Source organism: Bubalus kerabau, chromosome X, assembly GCF_029407905.1.
Source record: "Bubalus kerabau isolate K-KA32 ecotype Philippines breed swamp buffalo chromosome X, PCC_UOA_SB_1v2, whole genome shotgun sequence".
Lineage (NCBI taxonomy): Eukaryota > Metazoa > Chordata > Mammalia > Artiodactyla > Bovidae > Bubalus > Bubalus kerabau.
Window position 1 is genome coordinate 94,739,100 of NC_073647.1, and position 19,769 is coordinate 94,758,868.

The following is a 19,769-nucleotide window of genomic DNA, read 5'->3' on the forward strand; positions in this document are numbered from 1 at the left end:
AATAACCTAACTCTACACCTAAAGCAACTAGAAAAGGAAGAAATGAAGAACCCCAGGGTTAGTAGAAGGAAAGAAATCTTAAAACTTAGAGCAGAAATAAATGCAAAAGAAACAAAAGAGATCATAGCAAAAATCAACAAAACCAAAAGCTGGTTTTTGAAAGGATAAATAAAATTGACAAACCATTAGCCAGACTCATCAAGAAACAAAGGGAGAAAAATCAAATCAATAAAATTAGAAATGAAAATGGAGAGATCACAACAGACAACACAGAAATACAAAGGATCATAAGAGAGTACTATCAACAATTATATGCCAATAAAATGGACAACGTGGAAGAAATGGACAAATTCTTAGAAAAGTACAACTTTCCAAAACTCGACCAGGAAGAAATAGAAAATCTCAACAGACCCATCACAAGCACGGAAATTGAAACTGTAATCAAAAATCTTCCAGCAAACAAAAGCCCAGGTCCAGACGGTTTCACAGCTGAATTCTACCAAAAATTTAGAGAAGAGCTAACACCTATCCTGCTCAAACTCTTCCAGAAAATTGCAGAGGATGGTAAACTTCCAAACTCATTCTATGAGGCCACCATCACCCTAATACCAAAACCTGACAAAGATCCCACAAAAAAAGAAAACTACAGGCCAATATCACTGATGAACATAGATGCAAAAATCCTTAACAAAATTCTAGCAATCAGAATGCAGCAACACATTAAAAAGATCATACACCGTGACCAAGTGGGCTTTATCCCAGGGATGCAAGGATTCTTCAATATCTGCAAATCAATCAATGTAATACACCACATTAACAAATTGAAAAATAAAAACCATATGATTATCTCAATAGATGCAGAGAAAGCCTTTGACAAAATTCAACATCCATTTATGATAAAAACTCTCCAGAAAGCAGGAATAGAAGGAACATACCTCAACATAATAAAAGCTATATATGACAAACCCACAGCAAACATTATCCTCAATGGTGAAAAATTGAAAGCATTTCCTCTAAAGTCAGGAACAAGACAAGGGTGCCCACTTTCACCATTACTATTCAACATAGTTTTGGAAGTTTTGGCCACAGCAATCAGAGCAGAAAAAGAAATAAAAGGAATCCAAATTGGAAAAGAAGAAGTAAAGCTCTCACTATTTGCAGATGACATGTTCCTCTACATAGAAAACCCTAAAGACTCCACCAGGAAATTACTAGAACTAATCAATGACTATAGTAAAGTTGCAGGATATAAAATCAACACACAGAAATCCCTTGCATTCCTATACACTAATAATGAGAAAACAGAAAGAGAAATTAAGGAAACAATTCCATTCACCATTGCAATGGAAAGAATAAAATACTGAGGAATATATCTACCTAAAGAAACTAAAGACCTATATATAGAAAACTATAAAACACTTGTGAAAGAAATCAAAGAGGACACTAACAGATGGAGAAATATACCATGTTCATGGATTGGAAGAATCAATATAGTGAAAATGAGTATACTACCCAAAGCAATCTATAGATTCAATGCAATCCCTATCAAGCTACCAACAGTATTCTTCACAGAGCTAGAACAAATAATTTCACAATTTGTACGGAAATACAAAAAACCTCGAATAGCCAAAGCGATCTTGAGAAAGAGGAATGGAACTGGAGGAATCAACCTACCTGACTTCAGGCTCTACTACAAAGCCACAGTTATCAAGACAGTATGGTACTGGCACAAAGACAGAAATATAGATCAATGGAACAAAATAGAAAGCCCAGAGATAAATCCACGCACATATGGACACCTTATCTTTGACAAAGGAGGCAAGAATATACAATGGATTAAAGACAATCTCTTTAACAAGTGGTGCTGGGAAAACTGGTTAACCACTTGTAAAAGAATGAAACTAGAGCACTTTCTAACACCATACACAAAAATAAACTCAAAATGGATTACAGATCTAAACGTAAGACCAGAAACTATAAAACTCCTAGAGGAGAACATAAGCAAAACACTCTCTGACATACATCACAGCAGGATCCTCTATGACCCACCTCCCAGAATATTGGAAATAAAAGCAAAAATAAACAAATGGGACCTAATTAACCTTAAAAGCTTCTGCACATCAAAGGAAACTATTAGCAAGGTGAAAAGACAGCCTTCAGAATGGGAGAAGATAATAGCAAATGAAGCAACTGACAAACAACTAATCTCGAGAATATACAAGCAACTCCTACAGCTCAACTCCAGAAAAATAAATGACCCAATCAAAAAATGGGCCAAAGAACTAAATAGACATTTCTCCAAAGAAGACATACAGATGGCTAACAAACACATGAAAAGATGCTCAACATCACTCATTATCAGAGAAATGCAAATCAAAACCACTATGAGGTACCATTGCACACCAGTCAGAATGGCTGCGATCCAAAAGTCTACAAGTAATAAATGCTAGAGAGGGTGTGGAGAAAAGGGAACCCTCTTCCACTGTTGGTGGGAATGCAAACTAGTACAGCCACTATGGAGAACAGTGTGGAGATTCCTTAAAAAACTGGAAATAGACCTGCCTTATGATCCAGCAATCCCACTGCTGGGCATACACACTGAGGAAACCAGAAGGGAAAGAGACACGTGTACCCCAGTGTTCATCGCAGCACTGTTTATAATAGCCAGGACATGGAAGCAACCTAGATGTCCATCAGCAGATGAATGGATAAGAAAGCAGTGGTACATATACACAATGGAGTATTACTCAGCCATTAAAAAGAATACATTTGAATCAGTTCTAATGAGGTGGATGAAACTGGAGCCTATTATACAGAGTGAAGTAAGCCAGAAAGAAAAACACCGATACAGTATACTAACGCATATATATGGAATTTAGAAAGATGGTAACAATAACCCTGTGTACGAGACAGCAAAAGAGACACTGATGTATAGAACAGTCTTATGGACTCTGAGAGAGAGGGAGAGGGTGGGAAGATTTGGGAGAATGGCATTGAAACATGTAAAATATCATGTATGAAACGAGTTACCGGTCCAGGTTCGATGCATGATACTGGATGCTTGGGGCTGGTGCACTAGGACGACCCAGAGGGAAGGAATGGGGAGGGAGGAGGGAGAAGGGTTCAGGATGGGGAACACATGTATACCTGTGGCAGATTCATTTTGATATTTGGCAAAACTAATACAATTATGTAAAGTTTAAAAAATAAAATTAAAAAAAAAAAAAAAAAAGATGGTATGGTCATAGGAACATATGAGCCATTAGCTTATCCATAAAGACTATGATGAAGGGTGTCCTGAAGATGTAAGTCAAATGGAAAGCCCACTACCTTTATTATACCAAGAGCCCCGGTCCTCTATCTTTCCTACTAGTTAAGTATTAGCATAAAAATTAATCTGTACATCATCAGTATCTAGTATGGTAGCTGGCAGATAATAAATAATATGTTAAATGCATGTTCCACAAATGAATCTGCTTTCCTATTATCCCTCCCTGACCTGTTTGTCCCCCTGAAGAGTGATGGTAGTATTGTTGTCCAGTTGTTCAGTTGTGCCTGTTTGTGACCCCATGAACAGCAGCACGCCAGGCTTCCCTGTCCTTTACTATCTCCCAGAGTTTGCTCAAACTCATGTCCATTGAGTCAGTGATGCTATCCATCCATCTCATCCTCTGTCACCCTCTTCTCTTGCTGCTCTCAATCTTTCCCAGCATCAGGGTCTTTTCTGATGAGTTGGCTCTTTGTATCAGGTGGCCAAAGTATTGGAGCTTCAGCTTTAGCATCAGTCCTTCCAGTGAGTACTGAGGGTTGATTTCCTTTAGGATTGACTGGTTTGGTCTCTTTGCTGTCCAAGGACTCTCAAGAGTCTTCTCCAGCACCAGAATTCGAAAGCATCAGTTCTTTGACAGTCAGCCTTCTTTATGGTCCAGCTCTTACGTCTGTACATGACTACTGGAAAAACCATAGCTTTGATTATGTGGACCTTTTTCGGCAAAGTAATGTCTTTGCTTCTTAACACGTTGTTTAGGTTTGTCATAGCTTTTTTTCCCAAAGAGTAAGCGTCTTTTAATTTCATCATTGTAGTCACCGTCTGTAGTGATTTTGGAACCCAAGTCACTTTCCATTGTTTCCCCATCTATTTGCCATGAGGTGATGGGGCTGGTTGCCATGATCTTAGTTTTTGAATGTTGGGTTTTAAGCTAGCTTTTTCACTCTCCTCTTTCACTTTCATCAAGAGGCTCTTCAGTTACTGTTCTGCTGCTACTGCTGCTAAGTCGCTTCAGTCGTGTCGGACTCTGCGCGACCCCATAGACGGCAGCCCACCAGGCTCCCCCGTCCCTGGGATTCTCCAGGCAAGAACACTGGAGTGGGTTGCCATTTCCTTCTCCAATGCATGCAAGTGAAAAGTGAAAGTGAAGTCGCTCAGTTGTGTCCGACTCTTAGAGACCCCATGGACTGCAGCCCACCAGGCTCCCCCGTCCATGGGATTTTCCAGGCAAGGGTACTGGAGTGGGGTGCCATTGCGTTCTCCATCAGTTACTGTTCACTTTCTGCTGTTAGGGTGGTGTCATCTGCATATCTGAGGTTGTTGATATATCTCTTAGCAATATACTCCTGGCAGTAGTATATAAACTATAAAAGATTGAGAGACACTGGTATAGACAAGTGCTATACAGTTGTAGGAAAGGGGAAGCAGGGGGTGAGATTAATCTGGGCTGGGTTGTTAGAGGGAGACACACAAAGGATTTAAAACATAGTTTGCACTTTGGAGAAAGGAAAAGATTTAGATAAGCAGGGAAGATGGTTGAGCAAAGTCATACAGATAGAAATGTGCGTGTCTGGTTTAAGGACTATTCAATGATATGTTTATTCAAAGGAAAGTATTTGTGAAAGGGCATAGTAAGGACTGAGTTTAAAGAACTAAGTTGGGTCACGTTGAGAAGGCCCGAATATACCTCTTTGAAAAAATAATTTTTAAAGGTAGTGTAGTGGTTGAAGGTTTTTGGGAAAAGATAAGGTGGCACAAAGTGCGATCTGTCAATAATGCTTAGACTGGATTGAAAAAGTAAATCTACCATAAGTGTAAGCATGAATTGATAAGAACTTGGACTGTAGTATTAGCAACAAAAATCGAAATGAAGGGAGCAGATAAAGGAAGAAAACATGCTCAGTGAGAAGAACTAAACCATTCAGTCTGGAGACAGGAAAGGGAGAATAAGAAAACTAATTTATTTCACAAATGTATACATGTTGTTGGGGCCGGGGGAGGGGGAGAATGTAGCAAAAAGTAAAGCAAACATAAAGATGGGATGACATGCCAGAGACAGAGGACTATAAAAGTGAGTCATGTATGAGAAGAAAAGAGAATTTCAAGGGAAATCGGAAGATTAGCAGTGGTCAGTGCTTCAGAGAAATAGGAAAAAAATGAGGATGAAGAAAAGGCTATTAGAATCTGGCATTCCAGAAGATGATCAATATCATTGGCAAGGTAAAAAATAGAAGACAGACTATAGGAGTTTAAGTGCTGGGTGGATGGTGAGGCAGTAGAAGAAGTTAGTATGGTGGGAGCGTCTCTGAGGTGAAAAGTATTCTGATAATTCAAAGCATTTGCTTTTTTCACTCTGTTGACATTTGTATTAGTGGTTCAAAAGCAGTGGTGGGTAAAACTGCTGATACTTGAACAATAATCAAGACAGTGGCCCATCCTTTACTAGTTGTCATTGTATTCTTCATTGCTACACCCTTGGTGTAAAAAGAATTCTGGTTTTACTTAAAAATGCCCTTGGTGAAGCAATAAAAATTATTAGTTTTATTAAACCTTGACTCTTAAGTATATAAGGTTTTAATATTCTAAGTAATATAAAGGGAAGTTCCCATAGTATTTCTGGTACATATTGAAGTATGAGGATTGTCTTGAGGAAAGGCCCACATGTAATTCTTTGGGTTGTGAGCTGAATTAGCTACTTTTGTTTTCACAGAACACCATTTTTACTGGAAGACTGACTGATAGATAGTTGGGTATTTAGCAGACATTTTCATAAAAATGAATGAAATGGGAATGTGATTTCAAGGAAGGCAACCAACAATATTTGTTGCCAGTGATAAAATTTAAACTTTTGAAAAAGTAAAAATTAGAAGTTTGGAAAACTTGTATATCTCTACCATGACCATGAGAGCTTCCAGATACTTAGACTTTTCTGATGAAATCGATGATGGTATTAACTCATATGATTTTTTAATACTTTTTATTTAAAATACAGATTCACAGGAAGGGGCAAAAATAGTAGAGCTCTAGTGTACCTTTCACACACTTTCATCCTTGGTGACATCTTGCATAAGGAGTTGACATTGGTACAATCCATAAATCATACTCATATTTTACCAGTTTTATGTGAACTCATGTGTATCTGTTCTTCTATACAGTTTTATCACATGGATAGATTTGGGTAACCACTATCCCCAAGATCACCACCACAATCAAGATAAAGAAAAGTTCCATGACCACAAAGATCCCTCATGCTTCACCTTTGTAGTCATACCCATTCCCCTATCCTCAGTCCCAGGCAACCAATAACCTATTTCCCAGTTCTATAATTTTATCATTTTGGAGTGGTATATAAAAACTGAATGGTATAGTATGTAACCTTTTCATGTTGACTTTTCCCACTTAGCATAATTCCTTTGACATTCATCCAAGTTTTCTGTATCAATAGTTTATTTTTTATTTGCAAGTAGTATTCTGTGGTATAGATATACCACAATTTGTCTAGCCTTTCACTATTGAAGGAATTTGGGTTGTTTCCAATTTTGGCTCTTGCAGATAAAATTGACATGAACAGTTGTGTATAGTGGGTTTTGTTTGTTTGTTTGTTTGTTTGTTTTTTTAGATTTTTGCGTGAACGTAGATTTTTATTTCTGTGGATAAATGCCCAGGACTGCAAATGCTAGATCAAATGGGTAGTATATGTTTAGCTGTCTATTTTTGAAGAAACTGTCAAGTCAAACTGTTTTCTGAAGTGGCTATGCCATTTTAATTCCCATCAGCAATATCTGAGAGATCCCATTCTCTGCATGCATACAAACATTTGGTATTGTGCCTAATTTATTTTAGCTATTCTGTTAGATGTGTGGTGGTATTTCATCAATTTTAATTTGCATTTCACTAATGGCTAACGATGTTGAATTTCATTTTCATGTACTTATTTGCCACTTGTATGTTCTCTTTAAGTGAGATGTCTGTTCATGTCGAGCATTTTCTAATTGTACTGTTTGCTTTTTTTACTGTGAATTTTAAAAACTACATATTCTAGATTTGAGTTCTTTGGCAAATATGTGTTTGGAAATATTTTCTCCTAGTTTGTAACTTGTCTGTTAAGTCTTTCAATAGGGTTGCAGACAAAAGTAATTTTAAGTCCAGTTGATATTTTCCTATTATGGATTATGCTTTTGGTGTCATGTCTCAAAACTCTTCACCAAACCCTAAATATGAAAATATTCTCCTATATTTTCTTCTAAAAGTTTTATAGCTTTACCTTTAACATTTAAATCTATGTTTGATTTTGAGTTAATTTTTCTGTAAGGTGTGAGGTTTAATTTCCTTTTTTGTTTATGGATATCTAATTGCTCCAGCACCTTTAGTTAAAAAGACTATCCCTCCATCATTGAATTGCTTTTGCACATTTGTTAAATATCAGTTGGCCATACTTGTGTGGATAGATCTATTGGTATTTCTGGGATATTTATTCTTTTCTTTTGATGTATTGGTGTATCCCCCTTTCACTATCACACTGTCTAGATTACTAGAGCCGATGATGTCTTGACAATGGGTAGAGTGATTCTTTGCATTTTATTATTATTTTCAGAATTATTTTAGTTATTCTAATTCCTTTTCCTTTACATATAAATTTTAGAATAATCTTGTCCACATTTTCAAAAAATTTTACTAGAATTTACATTTTAATTGTGTTCAGCGTATATATCAATTTGGGAAGAATTGACATTTATTATTTTCATTTGTTGCTTGTGCTTTAGTTGTCATATCAGAGAAACCATTGCCTAACCCAAGATCAGGAAGATTTACTCCTATATTTTGGTCTAAGAATTTTATAGCTTTTAGCTTTTACATTTAAGCCTTTGATCCACTTTGAGTCATTTTTTTCATATGGTATGAGGTAGATATCCAATTTTATTCTTTTGTATTGAATATCCAGTCCTACCACCATTTTTTAAAAAAGACTATTCTTTCTTCATTGACTTGTCTTTGTACCCTTGTCAAAAATCAGTTGATCGTAAATGTAACTATTTATTTCTGGACTATTAGCTTTAGTCTATTTGAAACCATTGGGTGGTGTTCCAGAAAGCTCTGAAGTTTATATCTCAGTACAGAAAGAATTTAGTGAGAGGCAAAGTGTTAGATAAGTGATTTATTAGAATAAGTCATTTGCAAGGGCTATAAGTGGGCAGGTGAGAGGGTGCTGTGCCCCCAAGAACTAACTGGGATACAGTTTTATAATCAAAGGAAAAGTGGGGAAGGGAAGAAGACCTTCTTTGTCTTTCTTGAGTAGATATCATGCTTCCATCATCATCTCCTTTTCCAGGTTGGGCAAGGGAGTTTTCTTGTTCCTACATTGTCAAGCTAGGTCCACAAATTATTGTTGTTGTTTTAAATATATGCCAAGAGCATGTCCTAGGGATCATTAATTTATTGTATGCACTGGACAGGATGTTGCTCTCTTGCCACCATTATTTTATTGTTTGGGGGCTTGTCTCATGCTTCTGTTGCTGAGCAAGCCTACTTTGTTTTGCAATTAAGCAAACTGCTTTCTTGAGTAATTAACTTACAGGGACTCCCATATTTTTCCTACTTACAATCCCCTAGTGGGGATGGCATGAGTTGTCAGGACTACCACCTGCCAGCGTAGGAGATATAAGAGATGTGGGTTTGATCCCTGGGTTGGGAAGATCCTCTGGAGGAGGAAATGGAAACCCACTCCAGTATTCCTGCCTGGAAAAACCCATGGGCAGAGGAATCTGGCGGGCTATGGTCCACAGGGTCACAAAGAGTCAGACACGATTGAAGCAGCTTAACACACATGCATGCATGCAGTGGAGTTAACTATTTAATCACCTACTTTGTCCCTTTACCCTTAATCTTGTATCTTATCTCTTTGCTAAATTGACTTATTCTAGAATTAAAAAAAAATTTTTTTAATTGTCTGTGTAGGCTGTCTTGTCATCCACAGATAGGGACGATTTTATTCCTTTGAAATCTGTATAACTTTTCTTTTCTAACCTATTGTGCTGGCTGGGACTTTCAATACTATGTTGAACAAGAGTGGTGAGTATGAATGATTTTTTTTGGACATGTTATAATGCAATGTGTCAAGCTTTGGTATATCTACATAACTCAGTTAACCAATATTTTCCAAATTTCCAGTTCATATTGTCACAATTCATGCATGGTTAAAATGTGGACTCAAAGGATAAGATAGGTCCATGAGTTTTAATGTAAAAGTTTATTTATGAAAAGTTCATTTGTATGGTTCCAGAATTCACATTACAACTAAGCTTTAAGAAACGGCTGCTTACTGAGTTTTTGTGTTGTATCAAAGAAGAATAGCCACAATTATCTGAAAAGACTGTTTTCCAACTACATAAATGTGTGAGAGTGGATATTCTTCATATACATACTTAAATAAAAACATTATGATAGGTATAATGGAGAATCATTATAAAACAATAAAATGGGAAAGACTAGAGATCTCTTCGAGAAAATTTGAGTGATAAAGAGAACATTTCATGCAAGGATGAGCACGAAAAAGGACTGGAAAAAGTTAGCTTTCCTTCCAGTCCCAAAGAAGGGCAATGCCAAAGCATGTCCAAACTACTGGACATTATGCTTATTTTGCATGCTAGTAAGGTAATGCTCAAAATCCTTCAAGCTAGGCTTCAGCAGTATGTAAACTGAAAACTTCTAGATGTACAAATTGGACTTAGAAAAGGCAGAGGAACCAGAGATCTAATTGCCAACATTTGTTGGATCATAGAGAAAATAAGGGAATTCCAGAAAAACATCTGCTTTATTGACTATGCTAAAGCCTTTGACAGTGTGGATCACAACACACTATGGAAAATTCTTAAAGAGATGGGAATACCAGACTACCTTACCTGTCATCTGAGTTACCTGTATGCGGGTCAAGAAGCAATGATTAGAACCAGACATTAGAACCAGCCTGGTTCAAAATTGGGAAAGGAGTACGTCAGGGCTGTGTGTTGTCACCCTGTTTATTTAACTTCAGTGCAGAGTACATCATGCGAGATGCTGGGCTGAATGAATCACAAGCTGGAATCAAGATTGCTGGGAAAAATATCAACAGCCTCAGATCAGATGACACCACTTTAGTGGCAGAAAGTGAAGAGGAACTAAAGAGCCTCTCGATGAGAGTGAAAGAGGAGAGTGAAAAGCCTGGCTTAAAATTCAACATTCAAGTAAACTAAGATCATGGCATCCAGTCCCATCGCTTCATGGCAAATAGATGGGGAAAAAGTAGAAGCAGTGACAAATTTTATTTTCTTGGGCTCCAAAATCACTGTGGATGGTAACTGAAGCCACAATGTTAAAAGACCCCTGTTCCTTGGAAAGAAAACTATGACAAACCTAGACAGTGTATTAAAAAACAGACAAAGGTCTGCTTTGTCACCACTTTGCTGACAAAGGTCTGTCTACTTAAAGCTATGTTTTTTTCCAGTAGTCATATATGGATGTGGATGTTGAAGCACAAGCTGCAATCAAGATTGCTGGGAGAAATATCAGTAACCTCAGATATGCAGATGACACCACCCTTATTCAATTCAGTTCAGTTGCTCAGTTGTGTCCAACTCCTTTCCACCTCATGACTGCAGCACACCAGGCCTCCCTGTCCATCACCAACTCCAGGAGCTTATTCAAATTCATGTCCATTAAGTCAGTGATGCCATCCAACCATCTCATCCTCTGTCGTCTCCTTCTCCTCCCAGCTTCAATCTTTCCCAGCCTCAAGGTCTTTTCAGATGAGTCAGCTCTTCATATCAGGTGGCCAAAGTATTGGAGTTTCAGCTTCAGCATCACTACTTCCAATGAATATTTAGGACTGATTTCCTCTAAATCATTTCCTCTAAAGTCAGGAACAAGATAAGAGTGCCCACTCTCATCTCTATTATTCAACATAATTTTCATAGTCCTAGCCATAGCAATCAGAGAAGAAAAATAGTAGGAATCCACATTGGAAAAGAAGAGGTAAACAAATCAAGACCTTTTAACAGCAGTTCACATGTCAGAATTGACTTTTAGACATATAGCTTGTTATTCATTTTAACCAGTTACTGACATTTTGTTTTTTGCTTTCCCAGGCAGTTGCTGAAGGGGATTTTCAAAAAGCATCTCGTTGTATACTACGCTGTAAAGATATGTTGGTGAGGCTTCCCCAAATGGTGAGTGAAATCTCTGCCTTCATTCTCCTGTATCACATTCTAGGAAGACTTATTACTACTTCATGTGCTCCTATAGAGTTTATATTTTGTATAAGATTTACTTACTTAGCCAAGATTTGAAATATTTTGCTTCTTTTGCTCTTTAATAGAACAGGTGTTCTAAAAAGTGATACAGGTTACTTTACATTTCTTTGCTTTCCCTTTTATTGTCAAAATACTTTGGTAATATTTCCTCCATATGTCATGGTTTATGATGAAAGAAAGAAAAAATGAGTTTATTGCCCTACTGACAAGGTTGATAGCAGCTGTTCATATCATTGCCATAGTATTTTTCTATATTGGGATTTGGAGGTGTGAGCAGTTTGATAGGATAAATAAAACCTGTTTCTCAGACTGGAGTTCATCAGTATTCCAGAGTAGATAATTTTTAATTTTTCCACTTTACCTCCCTTTTCCATTCTTTCTCCCCTATTTCAGGCCTATGCTTACTTCAGTCTTTACTGTTACAGAGGAGACTGATACCAAAGATAAATTTGGTATCAGGAGGTCTCAGGGCTCCATCACTTGTACCTTCATGTGAAACTGGTCGTACTTTTCTCTCAAATTCTATGTTATAATGTAGAACTTAATTCAGTAACTATTTATATATTGCTAATATTATGTGGAGGTACTCTTCTAGTCTTTAAAAAAAATTAAAAACAATTTCACAGTTACAAAACTGTAACAAGAATCTTACAAAGAATTCCTATATACCCTTTGCCCTGAGACCTAGTTCAAGTTTTTCAATACTGATCTTTACACAAAATGGATTCTTTCTAAGATTCACTTAGTCTCTAGTCTCTTTAACTGGAAAAATTCCTCACTTTTGCCTTGACTTTCATGACCTTGACAATTTTGAAGATTCCAGAACAGCCGTTTTGTAGAATGTGACTTAATTTATTTTTCAAAAATTAAAAAGAAATTTTATTGAGGTATATTTGACATATAACACTGTATAAATTTGAGGTATTTCACATGTTGATTTGATAATACTTTTAATTTGCAGTATGGTTACTGGAGTAGTGTTAGCTAACACCTTTATAATGTCACATAAATGTCATTTTTTTTGTGTTGAGAAGAGTCAAGATCTAGTTCCTTAGCAATTTAAAAATTTAAAGCACAGTATTGTTGACTAAAATCACTATGTTGTACATTAGATTTCCAGAAATTATCTACTAGCTGCAAGTTTAAACCCTTAAATGACGTCTCCCCAGTTACCTCTCTCTAACCAAATTAGGGTTTGTTAAAAGATTCCTTATGATAGACTAGGTTATGAATTTGGGGCCAGAAAATCACAGAAATGATTCTGTTGAATGACATACAAGATTGATTTATTCTATTGGTGGTGGTGCTAACTTTGATCTCTTGGTTAAAATGGTTTCTTACAGGTTTCAAACTTATGTATTTTTTCCCTTTGTTATTCCTAAGTGTTTTGTGAAATGATGCTCTGAGACTTTGTAAAATCCAGTTTCTCATCCAACTTTCACTATCTGTTGAGATTTCCTGCCTAAATTGGTACTGTGATGGTTGACACCTGGCTATTTTTCTAATTCTATCCTGAGGGTTAGAGAAAGCTGAGTAAGGGAGGGATTGGAAGATACATGTCCTAAAGCCATTAAGGAAGAAAGTCAGGTGCCGGGAGCTGGCGAGAGGCACTCCACTCGTGACAAAGGTCATGAGGAAGGAGGCTCGGCATACGCAAAGGCGAGATTGAGCCTCAGGAGTCCCCCTGGATATTCTCGAGCATCTACCCCCAAAAACCCAGAGTCTACCTACTTTATTGCTTTGTGCTCTCACCTCTGACTTTACTGGGGGCTGTCCCCCACCACCATCTCGCTCTCTCTGACAAAGAGTTAACTTACAGCTCCAATTAATAAAGTTCCTGGGCATTAGGAGTGTTTAAATCTAAACCCCTCAGATAGCTCTCTAACTCTCCTGACAAGTTTACCCGGACTCCTACAGCTATGCACACAATTGTTTACAGTCTCCCAGCCTCGAGAGGCACGGGAAGCTTAAGATATTCAAATAGCTTAGAGCCTCTCAGAGAGTTAGAAACTGTCAGAATAAAACGAGTAAAAGATTTCATTGATGAGCCAATGCTTGCTGCCAAGTTTCCACATCCCCTTTATTGTATCCTTGAATGTGTATTAATTAATATAGTTGGTATGTAGAAAAAATAAGTAGTGGCCTTGGTGTTAGCAACTTTAGACCCTTAAGGTAATAAATTCTTTCCTTTGTTGTAAACCCATTGCACTTCTGCCCTATAGGAATGCAATTTTATCTAACACCTTCGGAAGATGCCGCCAAACCTTAAAATAATTACTCTTAGAGAAAATAAGTCTTACGGATGACAAACCTGTGTCAAGAGTCATAAAATGTTAATAGGCCTTCTGGCCAGAAGATGATGTAAATCACCTAAACCATTTGTATACGATAAATTTGCAGGAAAGAAACCCTAGTTTTTGATAAGGATCAAAGACTGCTGACTTTGCATGATTTCACATCCCCTATTATCCTCTATGTGTAACTTAGGGAATAAAAACCCCTGTTGAAAATAAAGCTACGGGCTTTGCTAACCAAAGCTTGGTCTCCCCATGTCATTCTTCTCCTCAAATTCCAGCTGAGTCTCCATCTGGAGCGCGGAGGTCCTCTGCTACCATTTATTTGCCTGGGCTTCTAAGACCCACTCGAGAAGGTGTCTGAGGTGGGGCACCTTCTGCTATTTGAGAGGGTGCCTGTGGCCTCCGTGGTCAGAGCTAACCTGGTGTCACAGGTTATATTGATTTTCCGCGTAAACCAAGCTACTCAGCCTCTTTTCTCCACTGAATTTTCCTACTGAGCTATCCTCATTCTATTATTCTTTATATCTTTGATGAATATTTAAATAGTTACCGACGCCGTCTCCCCTTCGAATACTCTGGATCAGCTGGGGCTGGACCCCGGTAGTCAGGCAATTATCATTTAATTATTGCTACACTATTATAATTTAACAAAATGTAAAAATGCATGATCTATAAATGTTTAAAAGACAACAAAATCACAAAGGAAAATAGCTTGGAATGAAAAAAAATAATAGGTCTGCTTTTTCTCTATTTTAAGAATCTAATTTACAAAGTAATATACAGAAAATGAAATTATATGGTTAATTAAAAATAAAAAGTCTTGTATTGAACTCAAAAGTTAGTGATCAAAGTCATTTTTAGCAGCAATATCTAAGTGAGTTTTAAAAATCATCTATATAGTCTAATCTTGGCATTGTAAAGTAGGTATTTGGTTGGATCTGTCATTTCTGGGCCAGAGATGTAACAGTGGCTGGAGGTTCTGGAGATTCCATAGTTCTAGTCTCATAAGTCCATTTCTATATGACCAATAATCAGTAGACTTACAGATCTACCATCTTTGTATTACTTGCCATTGTATATTACTTGCAAAGTAAGATGTTACCACTGCATGGAAGGCTAGGAAAGTATTTTTAAAAGAGATATTTGTATAGATCTTAGTATTTAATACCCCATTATAAATATTTCATGAGGATAGGGATCTTTGTCTGTTTTGTTCACTGATGTGTCTTTAATATTGCCTAATACTATAGATATTCCCTGGGTTCGAGACCTGGGTTCGATCCCTGGGTCAGGAAGATCCCCTGGAGAAGGAAATGGCAACCCACTCCAGTATTCTTGCCTGGAGAATCCCATGGACGGAGGAGCCTGGTGGGCTACAGTCCACGGGGTTGCAAAGAGTCGGACACAACTGAGTGACTTCACTTTCACTTTCAGAGAAATTCCCTAGTGGCTCAGATGGTAAAGAGTGTGCCTGAAATGTGGGAGACCTGGGTTCGATCCCTGGGTCAGGAAGATCCCCTGGATAAGGGAATGGCAACCCACTCCAGTATTCTTGCTTGGAAAATCCCATGGATAGAGGAGCCTGGCAGACCCCAGTCCATGGGGTCACAAAGAGTTGGACACAGTTGAGCGACTAACACCCTCACATTATAGATAGAACATGTTTAGTAAATATTTATTATTCATAAATATTTTTATTTTATTTATAATATTGTTTATTATTTATATAAATGAATGAGTGAAGGGAACAGTATTGGTAATTAAAAGATTTTTTGATCATTACAGTGAAATATGTTACAGATCTCTTAGTATATTTATTATACTAAATTAGTGTATTTAAAATATTAGATATTTTAGTATTTTGTAGGTTTGGTCTTGGGCTTCACAGGTAGCTCAGGGGTAAAGAATCTGAGCTGTGAGTTTGATTCTTGGGTTGGGACAATCCCCTGGAGAAGGAAATTGCAACCCACTCCAGTATTTTTGCCTGGAAAATCCCATGGACAGAGGAGCCTGGCAGGCTATGGTCCATGTGGTCACAAAACAGTTGGACATGACTTAGTGACCAAACCACAACAAAAACAACAAGGTTTGGTCTTATAAATTTGTTATTATTTGGTATTCTTTTCTCCCCTAGAAAGTAGCATTTAATGTAAGTACACTTGAAAGAATTGTGAGGGCAGAAAAAAAGAAAACACTGAGGAAATTGGATAAAGTATATTTATCAGTATACTGATATATTTATAATACTGATATATTTATAATATATCAGTATATTTAATGTTCATCAAAAGTTTTACTTTCCATTTTTCTCTGTATAAGTTAGTTGCAAGCCTTTCTGCAGCAAGTGGGTACAAGCTGCATTATTCCAGTATAGCTGTATAATTGGTGTGGCCCTGTGTGCACCTATGGGATCTGGGGCAAGTAATGAGTTAAGCTTTTTCTGTTAAAATGTTGAGAATGCATTTAAATACTTCTGGATTCTTGCCAGGCCCACATTACCAAGATGTATTCTTTAGTTTGGATTTAAATATACAGTAGGTCTGATGTACTCAGGCACGCATATTGAACTTCTACTTTCTTAATGTACTGTACAAAATTTCAAAGGGAAACATATTTGAAGCAAGACAGCTCTTTACATATTACTTATGAATAACTTGTCTCAGGATCTGCCTCTGTAGTCTTACTCAGGTAAAACTTATATAAAAGATTCCTTTATATGGGTATGACAGATTCTGGATAGATGATTTCTATAAATACTGAGGGAATATTTGGATAAATTATTAGAATTAAATTTTTTCTTTTATGCCATTTCCCAGTATTTTGATGAATGAAAATTCTATAAGATATGACATTGTTGATAACAAGGACTGAGATGCTGGTTGATAATCTGTAAGAGTATTTTCCTATGGCATCATTCACATACTGTTTCTACTTTTATCTCAGTTGTAATTTAGGTAAAGAAAATTTTTGTTGTTATTAAGAGACACATTAATTCTTTTAAGAAAATAATTTTATTTATTTTGGCTGTTCTGGGTCTTCATTGCTGTGTGGGCTTTTATCTCGTTGCAGTGAGTGGGGTGCATGGGCTTCTCAATGTGGGAGCTTCTCTTGTTTCAGAGCATGGGTTCTAGGGTGCACAGGCTTCAGTAGTTGTGGCATGTGGACTCAGAAGATGTGGCTTCTGGGATCTAGAGTTGTGGCACATGGGCTTAGTTGCTCCGAGGCACGTGAGCCTTCCTGAATCAGGAATCAAACATGTGTCTCCTACATTGGCAGGCAGATTCTTCACCAATGAGCCACTTGGGAAGCCCCAAATTAATTATTTCTAGATAAGTCTTATGACTAGACAGTGCTTTGAACTTTAGAATTATTTTTATTTGTCTTAATTTTGAAAGATATTCATTTTTTTCCCCCTTCAGTAGTGATTTTGTTTTCTTTGCATATACTCTTTTCCAATGCTTTTTAACAAATCTGGCAACCTACAGAGGCCTGTTCTTTTGCTGGGCAATGATTGGTTTCCCTATTTTCTGTTACAAAGAACCTTTCAAGTTCAACTAGTAATTATTACTTTTCCATATGTAACTCATGCCACACCCTGAATACTTTTAGTTCCTCTTTATATAAATTGAGAGGTTTTGTTAAGGATGAGTGAAGGTGAAAGTTGCTCAGTCGTGTCCGACTCTTTGTGACCCCATGGACTATACAGTCCATGTAATTCTCCAAGCCAGAATACTGGAGTGGGTAGCCTTTCCCTTCTCCAGGGGATCTTCCCAACCCAGGGATCGAACCCAGGTCTCCCGCATTGCAGCCAGATTCTTTACCAGCTGACCCACAAGGGAAGCCCAAGAGTACTAGAGTGGATAGCCTATCCCTTCTCCATTGGATCTTCCCGACCCATGAATTAAACCGGGGTCTCCTGCATTGCAGGCAGATTCTTTACCAATTGAGCTATCAGGGAAGCCCAAGGATGAGTGGGTTATTGGTTATTTTGATGTACAGAACACTTATTATGTCTTAAAGACTCTGAAATGCCATAAATTTTTTAATGTTAAAAGAATCATGAATCTGACATATTTTGTTTGTTTGTTTTTTATATTGCAGGCTTGTTATCTTCATACTGTCTGTTACAACTTTGGACTACAAACCTACAGGGAGAATAAATATGAAGAAAGTTGTTTCTGGCTTAGGTAATATAAAAAAATAATGAATGTAAATTCAGGATTATTATCAGAGAGTTCAGTTAATACTTACCATGGGGTACTTTGGAAGTTTAAATATTTTCTGATTTCAAAAGCCAACATGCTAAATTTATTTACTCTTTTAACATGTATTGTTTATTCTTGTATGTTTCCAGTTGATAGAAAAGTATATTCTATTCTTAATACTAACATAAAGAGCATCTTCTGTGTCCATTCCTCCTTTGTATTTCCAACAAGAATATGGAAAACTTTATTTTTTGCTTTGGTATATATATTGGTGTCTGCTACCCAAGAGTATAAGGGCAGGTGGGTAAATAGGAAGATCAGCTAAAATTATTATTCTTAAATGAATTTTGGTATTTTAATAATAGTCAAGTAAATATATATTAAGCACTTATTATGTGCTTATTACTGTACTAAGATTTGTACTATTGTGTTGAATCTGGAAATATCAAACGAATAGTGAAAAAATGTAGCACTCATATGCAAGAATCCTGTGTTTCACTGACTACCTATGCCCAGTACATGTTCTGACACATGGTAGATACTCAGTAATTGCTGGTTAAATGAATTTTTGTGAAAAACATATTTTTCTGTAGATGTTACATAAAGTGCTTTGAATATCAGGGGATTATGGAGTAAAATATATTAAATTAATTCACTAAATGTTTGCCTTCTTTGAGTATCGAGTTAATTATAGTTATTTGGAGATAGCCTCTTGATTAGTTTAACTAGTGAAAATTACATTTGCCATTAATGAAATAAATAGAAATATCATTAAGATTATAGTCCTCACAGGCATATATATTTCTAATAAAATATTTATGCAAATAGTTTGTATAAAAGACTTTTTTGGGCCCACAGATTGATTAAACTTTATAAAGAACTATGACAGAACAGGCTTATGCATTTATAAGAGATATACTTGTCTCAACGTAGACTGCTTCACACAAGTGGGATATACCTGCAATTTTTATTATAAATCACACTTTATAAATTGAGTTATTAAAAGTATACCAAAGGAACTACTAGTTTAATGTAGGTTTACCACAGGTTTCCTTTATTTATTTACTTATTTGGTTAAATTAATTTATTTTAATTGGAGGCTAATTATTTTACAATATTGTAGTGGTTTTTGCCATACATTCACATGAATCAGCCATGGGTGTACATGTGTCCCTTATCCTGAACCCCCCTCCCTCCTCCCTCCCCATCCCATCCCTCAGGGTTGTCCCAGTACACCAGCCCTGAGCACCCTGTCTCATGCATCGAACCTGGACTGGCGATCTATTTCACATATGGTAATATACATGTTTCAATGCTATTCTCTGAAATCATCCCACCCTCACCTTCTCCCACAGAGTCCGAAAGTCTGTTCTTTACATCTGTGTCTCTTTTGCTGTCTTGTGTATAGGGTCATTGTTACCATCTTTCTAAATTCCATATATATGCATTAATATACTGTATTGGTGTTTTTCTTTCTGCCTTACTTCACTCTGTATAATAGGCCCCAGTTTCATCCACCTCATTAGAAATGATTCAAACACATTCTTTTTAATGGCTGAGTAATACTCCATTGGGTGTATGTACCACAGCTTTCTTATCCGTTCGTCTGGCGATGAGCATCTAGGTTGCTTCCATGTCCTGGCTCTTGTAAACAGTGATTGATGAACATTGGGATACACATGTCTCTTTCATTTCTGGTTTCCTCAGTGTGTAT

At 36.9% G+C, this 19,769-nt stretch overlaps 1 protein-coding gene across 1 annotated transcript in view; it reads left to right on the plus strand.

Annotated features, from left to right (window-relative positions):
- The window catches only part of TEX11 (testis expressed 11), a 212,587-nt gene that overhangs the window by 59,671 nt on the left and 133,147 nt on the right, over window positions 1-19,769 (plus strand). Inside the window, exons 8-9 of the mRNA XM_055565760.1 lie at window positions 11,389-11,469; window positions 17,952-18,037. Of these exons, the coding sequence (XP_055421735.1) occupies window positions 11,389-11,469; window positions 17,952-18,037 (167 nt within the window). The remainder of the gene's footprint in view (window positions 1-11,388; window positions 11,470-17,951; window positions 18,038-19,769) is intronic.